The sequence below is a fragment of the Curcuma longa genome, chromosome 8 (genome assembly GCF_044706935.1).
Source record: "Curcuma longa cultivar G26 ecotype Majalengka, Jawa Barat chromosome 8, ITB_CL_G26_1.1, whole genome shotgun sequence".
NCBI lineage: Eukaryota > Viridiplantae > Streptophyta > Magnoliopsida > Zingiberales > Zingiberaceae > Curcuma > Curcuma longa.
In genome coordinates this window covers 14,364,071-14,376,793 of record NC_133868.1, presented here as the reverse complement: position 1 = coordinate 14,376,793, position 12,723 = coordinate 14,364,071, and the positions used below count along the sequence as shown (strand labels likewise).

Sequence of the window (12,723 nt, the reverse complement as noted above, 5' to 3'; positions counted from 1 at the left end):
TATTGGGATCAATAGAAATCAAGGTCCTGCAATAAACGACAATACAATATTTATTACAACAATACTGTACTAAATTACAGTAACTAACTTCCATAGTTTAACCCAACTAATCTATTCCAACTAAATTCATTCACTAATCAAGGTCAAACCTAACTAACCAACCCTCCAACCAAGGTATCACCCCCTGTGCTCAACCTAACATGAGCCAAAACAACACCCGATCCTTACTAACCTCATCCAATGTAACTAATCGACCAACAAGATCAAATTATCATATAAATCTCTCCAACAGGTATAATCCTTTGTTAATTAGGTCATTTCTAACCGGATCAACAACCAACATAATCAACCGAAACTCCAAAATAGCAAATTAAATTCTAGGACACAAGCTTACCTTCAATAAACCTAAAGCCTTGCTGTGAACAAATCAAAGCAAGCTTCAAACAAAACTCCTACTGTTCCAAGGTTATCCAAATCCAACTTAACAACCTACCTCCAACCAATCGGGCAACTCCCTAAGAACAGATCACAACCCATTCTAAAATCAATCCACTAATTCATTACTAACAACAGTCATTAATAATCAATTAGAATCAACAAGATTATTACCTCAAGATCAAATTGTTCCAAGCTCTAATCCAAAAATCCAACTCAATTATAACCTATCGGCGGTTCTCCTCTTCGGTGTGCCCTGATGTGGAGGCGGCGGCTGCTCGGCGACGGGGAAAGCAGCGTCGGACTGCAGTGATTGCAGGCGGGGCGGGGCACGACGGTGGTGGGCGCGGCAACGTCTAGCGGCGAAGGGCAGATGAGGGCGACGGCTGATTGCACTCGAGGTGGAGGAAGGCGAGGGCTCGGCGGCGTCGAGGACAGTGGCGTGCGGCTGGCCTCTTCTCTGTGCGTCGGGCGGCGGGGAGGAAGGCGCGGCGGGTTTGTGGCAGCAGTGACGACGTTGTTCTTCCCGCGGCGGTGTCGGCCTGTGCAGCGGCGAAGAGGAGGCGACAGCGGCGTCGAGCTACGGCGTGCGGTTAGGGGAGAAGATCTCGGCGGCAACGAGGAGGAAGAGAGGGCTTCTTCTCCGTGCTATGGGTGACGAAGGCGGCGGTGTTGTGCAGCAGGGTGGCAGAAGGGGGTGGGAGGAGAGGAGGCGCGACACAGGGAAAGATCGCGAGGAGTTCCCATTTTAACGAGGAGCTACAGTGTTTATAAAGTTTTAGGCAAATCATGCGGCGCAATTAATCTAGGTTTATAGGGCTAAACCAACTTAAAACCTTAGGGTTTATTATACGACTGGGTTACTGTAGCAAATCGGTTTAAATCTTGGTTCGCTTGGTTTACTAACCAAACGATCTCCGATTTGATTCAAGCCAGTTTTGTTGGATTCGTCTTCGCGAGATGAATATTCTCATCCCATTTATTTTATCATAATCTTAACCTAATTCTAGATCCGACCTATTTACCCTAAATGGGCTTTCCTAATTAGGTTTCAGCCCACTTAATTCGAATTAATTAGGACTTGGTCTTTAATTGGTTAGTCTAAACCCTACAACTTCTAGGATATTACAGAAATAATGTGGAAGGTTATAGTTGGTTGAAGATGATGACCATTTGTGACAATTGAGAATGTTGGTAGTGGCAAATGCTGGTGACTGCATCCAACATTGTTGCTACAACGATGGTGGTGAACAGGGGAGTTGGAGGGTGAAGGGGCAGCTGCATGTGACGGTGGAGGAAGAGGGGTTTGAAAAGATTGAGGTTTTATCACAGGGGAGAAAGGAAGAGTGTTAGCTCGTTAATATTCGTGAACAAAGATTGTGGACTCTCGTGAACAATGCCTATGAACAAAGCTTGTAAACTATATCTATCAATGAAGCTCTCGTCAAACTTATAAATAAAAAAAAGAACCTCTTAAAATGAATGAACAAGCTTATAATATCAAGCTTATTAACCAAGTAAACAAGGTTAAAAGTTTCAAACAATCAAATAAGTTCGAATTAGGAGTTCAATAACAGCTAAACAAACCAAACTTGAACCAAGCTTGAGTTTAAAAACAAACTCCACCAAACCAAGCTTGAACAACCACTTCAGTAACTTGTTAATTTTAAGCTAAAGCTTGAACAACACAAAGCTACTTTTGTTTGACTTAGCTTGGTTACAACTCTAAGTGCTCCTAGGTCGAGCATGGAGGTTTAGCCAACCTAAGGCCTTGGTTGACCTAAACATAAGGCTTGGTTGACCTAAGTTTAAACTGAAAGTTCCAACAGTATGTTGCCTTGGTCGATCTTAGGTCAATCTTAAAGACATTTTAGTTGCTTTAAACACAAAAACTCACACTCACATTACTCTCGATCACTTCTAATCATACTCAAGTATTGAAAATAGCTAAGAAGCTTGTATGTATCAAGAAATGGTTAACATCATTCATCTTTGAAGCTCTCTTTGTAACATGTTTCTTGTGTAGAATTAAATTTCTAGAGACAATAGGATGAGATAAGTTATTTTTCTTTTGTATACGTACCCTTGTATCTTTAAGAGAAAATGTTTTTATGAAATACATTGTTGCATCAAGCTATGTTCTAGCTTGTGGAAATTTTATCAGTTGGGTTGAGGTCTCATCCTCATTGAGGGCTAGAAGCAGGGTGTCCATGACATGTTACCTTGTGTATTTCATTTCTTTTATTATTTTCATTGTGTATTAACACTTTGATATTGATCACAAGTACACTTAGAATTGAACTTTGTATTTGAATTTGGTTTAAGCAATAACTTCTTTGTGTTCTGAAGAAATTGAAAGAAATCTGTACTGTTTAACTGGTCATTTGAACGTTCTTCAACTTTCTCAACCTCATTGTTGCTGATTTTGAGTCTTGAATGAGCATGATTTCTCAATCATCATTTTTAGGTTGGTTAAGCTTTACACAAGTTTGAATTATGTTGGCTCACTGAAAACTTTTTTCTACTTTTTTTGTGTGTAAAATTCCAATACAGATAATATATTATATATTATCTTGTTCCATTTAATAAGAACACATCCTTTCATTTCCAAAACTGATGAGGAGATGGATAACACAGGAGGATGCAATTTTCTCTATCACACTTACAATCTAACTGTTTGTTTTATGTGCTTCTAGATGAAATTTTTTAGGGCTTATTGTTTCTAGGTAATATAACAGTTTCTGAGTATCTAGTATAATAATCACTTTTTTGTTTATTATCTTATCAAAACAAATGATATGCTAACGTATTCTGTCACTTCTATAGAGTGTTCCACCAGCATTACTAGTTCGATTTCTGAGGGAGCACCGTTCTGAATGGGCTGATTATAATTTAGATGCATATTCTGCTGCCTCCTTGAAAACTGGTATATGTTCCTTTCCTGGATGGAGACCTACGAAATTTTCTGGGAGTCAGACAATCATGCCACTTGCTCACACAATTGAGAATGAGGAGGTATGTTTAACATTTTCTTTAAATATGTTTTGTTTTCTTTTAACAATTGCAAATTTAAAGAGGTATTATTGCCGTGTTGCACATTTCTAAGATGAATATTAATCTCACCTATAAGATTCTTTTTGGAAATTAGTTTGTTTATAGTAGTCACGTTACCTTCTCAGCTAGAAGATAGGTGTTGTTGGATTTCTAACTTCTTTGGACTTGTTTCTTGGTTGCAACAATTTTCAGTCTCTTGAAGTTGTTCGTCTGGAAGGTGAGGCCCTTACTCATGGAGCCATCTTATCCGGAAATATACATCTCCTACAGGTATAAGCTGTATGTTTTCCTTGAAGAATTCTTACAGAGTTTGCAAATCATGTGTACTCGTGTAGGTAAAAAGTTGTAGGATTGAATGTGGCTTGACTAGTTGAGGGTGGGGAGTGGATGAATACACGATGTACCTTCCTTTTTAATTTATTGCATAGACATAAAAGCTCAAACAGAATGATAGACCCAACTGTCTACGATCAATTAGTGTGGTAAAATTTACAGTGAAAATAAATATGAAATAAACTAAATGCTAATAATGCATGTATCGTGGTTTGGAGAATCCACTTATATGTCACGGCCTATGAAACATCTGGTGAAATCTAGAAGAATATTCCTTTAAATGAGCCAATGAAGTAATCCTTTACAAATCAAACATAACTCTTCACAAAGCTTGATCTAAATCTATGAGACTCTCTCTCAAAGATAAAACCTCACGTGGTAGAGACATTAAGAGATAAATAGCTCTCTACAATGCATTATAATAGCAAAACCTTAGAAACCAATTCTCACTTAAAGAATCAAAGAATAAATACTAGAGGATAAACAATACTTACAGGCTCTCCCTAAGAGATGCAATAAAAGACACAAAGGAGATAAGGAGTTACCAAAGAGCCTGAAGATAAGAATCGAAGCCTTAAAATTTATCCAAGATCTTGGATATGATTTAAGCACTTGATAACAATGAATCTACAATAATGTGGATAAATGGCCAAATGATCTCTAGGATTCCTTATAAATCTTGATCAAATGTTAACTTGCAAATGTTAAAAAACAGTTCCAGTCAACCGCCCACCTTGTCTTGCCAAATGGTCATTCAAAAATATGATTGTTGAATCCAAAGATAATATTTTTAGTTTACATAAAAATTCTTAGTCAACTAATCATCCGTCAGTTGACTGCTAAAGTTATCAAGTCAACTGAAGCTCAAATAGAAGCTTTTTGTTCCCTCAAAAGCAGACTTCAGTCGGCTGACACAACTGGGCAGCCCCATAAGTTATCTAATTAGCTCATGCAGCTTATGAGCCCTGTTAACTATCACATGGTATGGGACCTAAAATGCCAACAAACATATAACTTGAGGGCACATCTAAGTCAAAAGGCTATCACAATATCAATACAACAAATCTATATCTGAAAACAAACACAAGATTACACACCATAATTCAATACAAGGGTCACAGTTTTTGGGTCCTTCAAGCTGGATGACAATCAATGAGTTCAAAGCTGCTCACATCATTTAAATTTGGTCACTACAATGTTCAAGTTGCATGAATAAACTTGTACACTTCGTGTATATGTTCAAATATTAACACCTAACTGAAATTGTAGTGCTAAAACAACAAAAGTTAGACCTAATCACTAATTGATATTGTGACAAATACTAGTGGATTGTAGCATACACTTAATGTAGCTACGCTGTAATATACTAATATTTGCTTTCTCACATAAATGTTGATCATATAAAAGAAAATGATAGAACCTATTTATCATATTATCATTTTTTCTTCAGCAATGGCCCAATTGTATGAAAGTTATGAATAAAAGCTCATTGGTGGTCAATATATATAACAGAAGTTGGGAAAAGTAACAATAGCCATCCTTTGTAGCTTATAATAGTTTTTTGCTATGAATTTATTTCGTTGATGTTTTAATCTAAGGTTTGCACTGATAGATTTGAGAAATGTAAGTCTTCTTCTGAACTGTCAAATAAAAACCCATTAGTATGTTTCCAATTAATCAGTGTAGTTGCATATTTATCATATCCATTTAAAATAAAAAACTACCAAAAATATAGGTATGCACAATCATAATTATGCATAAATCAATGTAAAACAATTAATGTATTGGTACATAAGAAATAAATATTAGTATAGAAACTTGAATAACCAACTTGCAATCACTTTTTAAATGGAGGATTTTAGGTTTTTCTTTGGATGAATTTATCATTAGGTGAAAATATAAAAAAGAATCATTTTCTTTCTGAAATTTAATTACACAAAATTGTGAATGGGCGTTTTTCACATTTCAAGCCAAATGGCAAAATTGACTTAGTTTTCTAAAGATAGCGAAGCTAGATAAGCCAAGTTAGTGGTTAAATTATCGTTTAAAATTTCAATTTGTTTCGGAGTTTCAGTCTTGGACAGGAACAATATGGTTTCGATTTTGTATTGTGCCATTTTGATATAGTTTCGATATTTTTTTAAAAATTTTAAATATAAGTATACATTAATTAAAAATTAATTTGATTATTAAATATGTTCACTATTAATATTATATTTTGAGGTGTTGAGTTCATATTTTAATATTTTCTCATAAGACAATATTTATTAAATTTTTATAAATATTATTTTAAAAATAAACAATTCTTAAAATTCAAAATTAATTTGAAGTTAAAAATATTGAAAGGTTCGAAGATAATTATAAAATTATTTAAAAGTTTAAATTAGTTTTAAATGTATTTGTAATTTTTTAATTTTTTAAAAAATTTATTTGAAATGTAAGAATTATATTTTAAAAAATTATTAAACAATTTTAAATTCATATCAATTTTTAATATTTATTAAAAATTTTAAATTATTTTATAAATATTTTAAATTTTAAAATAATTTTTAATATTTTATAATAATTATTAATTGTTGAACAAAATATCCGGAAATAATTTTTATTCCTCTTAATACGTCACCCTTTACATAAGAAGTCTATTTATATACAAACTAGGAATCTTTCTAAAGAAAAATCCAACTAAGGAAATTATAATTAAGCTAATTGACAACTATCTAATTAAGAATATATATTAACTAATATAACCAGATAATAAGGCTAATTGACAACTACCTAATTAAGAATATATATTAACTAATATAATCAGATGATACTCCCCCTCAAGTTGGAGCATAAATATTAATCAAGCCCAACATGTTACAAAGATGATCAACCCTAGCCTCATTTAATGTTTTTGTGAAGATGTCTCCTAGTTGCTCTTCAGTCTTCACGTATCCTGTAGTGATCAAGCCTTGTTGAATTTTTTCACGAACGAAATGACAATCAATTTCAATGTGCTTAGTTCGCTCTTAAAACACGGGATTTAATGCAATGTGCATAGTGGCTTGATTATCACACCACAGTTTTGCTGGCGTTGAAATTTTAAGTCCTACTTCAGTCAACAACTGATATATCCACATTATCTCATATACAAACTGTGCCATAGCTCTATATTTTGATTCTGCACTGGATCGTGACATAACATTCTGCTTTTTACTTTTTCATGAAATTAAATTTCCTTCAACAAAAATACAATAACTTGAAGTAGATCTTTTATCCATTTTAGAACCTACCCAATCTGTATTTGAAAAGTCTTCAATGAGTGTGCCCATGATTTTTATATACGATATTCCGTCCGGGTGCTCTCTTCAAATAACACAAAATCTGCTCTAATGTTGCCCAATGATTAACGATTGGAGATGTCATAAACTGACTAACAATGCAAACCGAATATGCAATATCTGGATGAGTTATAGTAAGATAATTTAACTTTCCAATCAACCTTCGATATCTCTTAGGATATTTAAATAGTTCTCCATCTTCTGTGAGGTGGATGTTTTGAGTTATTGGAATACTACAAGGCTTTTCCCCTAATTTGTCCGTCTCATTCAATAGGTCAAGAACATATTTTCTCTAAGATAGAAGTATACCTTTCTTGCTTCTTATAACTTCAACGCCTAAGAAATACTTTAGCACCCTTAAGTCTTTTGTATGAAATTGAGTAAGAATGAAAGATTTAAGAGATGAAATTCTCGTAGTATCACTTCCAGTGATAACAGTATCATCCACATACACAACCAACAGAATGACATCAGCTTCTGACCGCTTGTAGAATACAGAATGATCAGATTTGCTTTTCACCATACCAAATTTTTCAATAACTTGACTAAACTTTCCAAACCAAGCACGAGGGCTCTATTTCAAACTATATAAAGATTTTCTAAGACGACACACTTACTCTATCTTCCCCTGAGCAACAACACCAAGAGGTTGCTCCATATACACCTTCTCCTGAAGATCACCATGAAGAAAAATATTTTTGATATCAAGTTAATGTAAAGGCTAATGATGAGTAGCAGCCAATGAAATAAATAATCGAACTGATGTCAACTTTGTAACAGGAGAAAAAGTATCAGAATAATTCACACCATATGTCTGAGCATAACCTTTTGCAACAAGACGGACTTTTAGTCTAGCAACTGATCCATCCGGATTGACTTTAACTGTGAATATCCATTTGCATCCAGTAACCCGTTTTGCCTAAGGGTAGATCAACCAAGTCCCAAGTGTCATTATCATCCAAAGCTTTCATTTCTTCTATCGTTGTCTCTTTCCAACCAGGATGAGATATGGCCTCACGAACAGTTTTAGGAATAGAAATAGAATCAAGTGAAGCAATAAAAGAGCAGGAAGAAGACATCAAGCCGTTATAGGAAACAAAAGAAGAAATAAGATAAGTGTACAGGCGTTTACCTTTACATAACGCAATAGGAAGATCATCATTCGGAGGTGGATCTGATGATGAAGTAGTAGGTGCAGGATATAAATCAAGAGGTTGACGTCTGGAGTATACTTGAATAATAGGAGGTTTGTCAAGAGCCGGTTTCGAAACAGGTGCGGATGGTGTGATAGAATATACCAACAAATCATCTTCCTTTTGAGAAGTCGGGTTAAGTGAGGATGGAAAATAATGTGTCTTCCATGAAGTGACATCAATTGAGACAAGATATTTATTAATATTAGGATAATAACACCTATAACCTTTTTGAAGACGAGAATAACCAAGGAAGATACATTTCGAAGACTTGAGATCTAATTTAGTGACATATGGACGAACATTCCGAACAAAACAAGTGCTACCAAATATCCTAGGATTAACAGGAAACGACTTATTTGAAAATAGAACTTTGTAAGGGATCTCAACAGATGATGACATGCGGTTAATAAAAAAACATACTGTAGAAACTGCATCCGTCCAAAAAGATTTAGGAACATTCATCTGAAATAAAAGGGCCCGTGCAGTCTCAAGGAGATGTCTGTTCTTCCGCTCAGCCACACCATTTTGGGAAGGAGTATCAACACAAGAGGTTTCATGAAGCATACCATTTTGACTCATGTAAGATTGAAATAGGCTGAATGTATATTCCTTGGCATTATCACTTCGTAAAGTACGGATGGATGTATTGAACTGTGTTTTAATCTCAGCACAAAATGTACAAAATAGAAAAAATAATTCAGAACGATTTTTCATTAAATATAACTAGGTAACATGAGAATGATCGTCCAAAAAGTGACAAAATACCTAAAATCAGGTTTAGACAAAATAGGACAAGAATCTTAAATATCAGAAAGAACTAACTCAAAAGGAATAATAGCACGTTTATTTATTCTTGGACTCGAACTAAGACTATGATGTTTTGCAAACAGACATGACTCACAATCTAATGAAGACACCTTATTGTATTGTGGACAAAGCTTCTTGAGCAATGGAAGAGATGGATGACCTAATCTACAGCGAGTCTCGAAAGGAGAAGTTACACTCGAGCAAGGGATCTTGGAACAGATGTGTCAAGAATGTAGAGGCTTCCAGGCTCATGTCCTTTACCAATAATTTTTTTCGTCAAAAGATCCTGAAATAAACAATGATCGGGAAAAAATGAGATGCAACAATTAAGATCACGAGTTAATTGACTAACAGAGAGCAGATTAAAAGATAAATTAGATAAATGTAAGACAGAGTATAAAGAAAGCAAAGGAGTAGGATTGATAGTGTCAGATCCGCGAACGCAAGAGGAAGACCCATCAGCTAAAGTAATAATAAAGTGTTAGATTTGAGTGAAAAACTAGAAAATAGACTAGAATTACCTGTCATATGATCTGTGACCCCAGAATCAATGACCCATTTAGAGGATGAGGAAATAAGACATGTGCTGTGGTTACCTGAATCAGCAATACCAGTGATAGAAGGAGATGCAAATTTGAGTGATTCTTGATATTGAGAGAACTTGGTAAATTCATCTGTAGAGATAAGAATTGATTATCAGGGATATCATTAGTGGATGCAATATGAGCCAAGTGTTTTTGCTGATTTTTATACTGAAACTTTTTGCACTCAAACTTTGTATGACCCGATTTATGACAATAGTTACAAATAATACCATTAGAATTTGGCGTTCGATTTTCAATATCTTTTGAGCCTCTTCCTTTGTTTACACTATGAATAGTTGACTTTTTAGGCATATAATTAGTATTGCGACTTACCAAAGCACCACTAAGTGGAACAGGAGTTTTTCTGTACAGAGAATGCGGCTAAATACATCTTGTAAGGAGGAGATCTCAAAGTCAGATAGAATTTGTGATTTAGCGGATTCAAAGTCTGGAGATAAGCCAACGAGAAAGCTCATGATAGCCATCTGCTCTCGTTGGCGTTGTTGAACCTTCACATCAGGGCTAAAGGGCAACAACATATTAAACTCCTCATATGTCTTGTTGAATGCCATAAAATAATTAATCAGTGGTTGATCTTGTTTTTTCACACGGTAAAAAGCTTTGCAAACCTTATACATACGGGAGATATTTCCTTTTCCAGAATATAGGAATTCTAGATAATCCATCAATTCTTTAACAAATTCACAATGATTAATCAAACTAATTACCTCACTATCAATACAATTTCAAATCTGAAGAAACAAGCGAGCATCCTCTTTTAGCCACGTCTGTCTTGAACCATCTTAAGGAGGGTCATCAGTCAAATGCCCATCTTTGTTAATACTTCGTAGGTAAAGACAAACAGTTTACTCCAATCTAAATAATTTGAACCATTTAACTTGTAATCCGTGATTTTAGACACCACAGACACAATATCCGTTATAACAGAAGACTTATTTTCTGCCATAAGGTGTTATTCCAAAATATGTGAAATAAGAGATAAAGGAAGGAGCACAGCTGAAAGAGACCAACTTGCAGGAAGAAAAGATCGCGGTAACTTATTTGCAAGAAGGAAAAAATCATGGTCTGAGGATGGTTTACTATCCCTGTAGAAACTGCGCTAGCTAGTGTCGGGAAGAACGTGCGTGATCGCGTCCGAGGAACGAAGTGTCGAGAAGGACGCGCGTGATCGCGTTCGAGGAACGAAGTGTCGACGAACGATTCCTCTAGCGCCAAGGTTGAGGGCGCAAGGACGAAGCGCTTTCGGGAGTTAGCGAGGACGCGTGTGATCGCGTCGCGGACGTTGAGGACGAAGCGCCTGCCGGCAAAGCCTTGATCCGCTGATCTACTCCCAAATCGCGATCGAGGAAAACCCGAAGGACGCGATGCGAAGCCAACCTCGATCTGCCGATCTCCTCCCAAATCGTGATCGAGGAAAAGCCGAAGGACGCCGGAGAGAAGAAAAGGAAGAAAGAAACAGAAAGAGGAAAGCCTAACGCTCTGATACCATGTTGAACAAAATATCCGGAAATAATTCTTATTCCTCTTAATACACCATTCTTTACATAAGATGTCTATTTATATACAAACTAGGATCTAAGGAAAGAATCCAACTAAGAAAATTATAATTAGGCTAATTGATAACTACCTAATTAAAAATATATATTAACTAATATAACCAGATAATAAGGCTAATTGACAACTACCTAATTAAGAATATATATTAGCTAATAAAACCAGATAATAAGGCTAATTGACAACTACCTAATTAAGAATATATATTAACTAATATAACCAGATAATATTAATAATATGTTATATTTATAATTATTATATATAATTAATTATTTATAATAAAAAACTTACAAAAGAAAATTGTGAACTCGTGGATGCTATCGCCTGGTCACGCACCCTCTGCACCTCGCAAAGGGCCTCCGCAAGGCCACGACACCTTCCACAAGGGCACAAAGGGTGGCCGTGAGTTCATGGTGTCGGTAGGATACCGATGCCAATCTTGTTCTTGTGTTGGAATGGTAAATATCGCCCATTTCGAGCAGCACAGCTCGGTATTTCAATCCATGGTTTAAGTTAGTCTTAACAAGTTTTTTGCACATTTGATCCATCAACTAGCTCCAACCATAGAAGTATTGGTTTGAGTGTTTTTCTGGTCCACTGGTGGTCTGGTCTGTGTTTGGCGCTATGGTATAGGTGATTTGAAATCCTTGTTTGGCAGCTCATTATTGTCTGATTTTAGCATTTAAGACGAAATCAAAAGAAAAAGAGCTTGACACTTTGACATGGTGATCATCTTTATGCAATTGACTTGAGCCAACTAATTTTGAACTGTAATTCTTAAACCTTCCTAGTTATTTCAAGTTAATTTTAACTAGTAGTCTAAAGTATTTTTGTTTATTTCAATTTTGTGCTGCAAATTTGATCTTTTTTGTTTTTTTTTTACATCTCAATAGCTCCTAACTTGCATTATTTGCAAGACCGCCTGAACTTTTTGATGCTCACATTGTAATGCATAGGTGATGATTACTCTTCAATTGCAGCATTGTGTTGTTTTCACATTCTTATGTTGCTGTAAGAACCAACATTATAAAGGCAACAAAACACATATGGTGTAGGTAGAAAGAGCTCCAATAGACAAAAAATACATGTTTTTTATTAAAAGTTTTTAGCATTTTCTAATAGCGTTTGTAGTTTCGAAAAATTACAATTGAAAACTGATGAAATTAGTAATACAAACAAGGAAAGCAATAAAAATGGGTTGAGGCCCAACCATATTTGGTGGCTAGCTATATATATGTATATTTTATACTTAATTATTTTTTATGAAGTTCTTAGTAAAATTGTGCAATATGTTGCTTGTAGTGTGGGTTGGTGCAAATATGATGAAAAGGTATGAAGATTGTTGTCTTGTTACTATGCATTTTCCATGTTGATGATTGTTAGAGTTAATAATTTTGAGTATTATAGTATATAGGT

The 12,723-nt window shown here is 35.1% G+C and overlaps 1 protein-coding gene across 1 annotated transcript in view; it reads left to right on the top strand.

Moving 5' to 3' along the window:
• The window catches only part of LOC141832926 (homeobox-leucine zipper protein HOX9-like), a 31,067-nt gene that overhangs the window by 8,508 nt on the left and 9,836 nt on the right, over positions 1-12,723 (top strand). The window contains exons 12-13 of the mRNA XM_074720290.1: positions 3,262-3,450; positions 3,682-3,759. Coding sequence (XP_074576391.1) covers positions 3,262-3,450; positions 3,682-3,759 — 267 coding nt within the window. The remainder of the gene's footprint in view (positions 1-3,261; positions 3,451-3,681; positions 3,760-12,723) is intronic.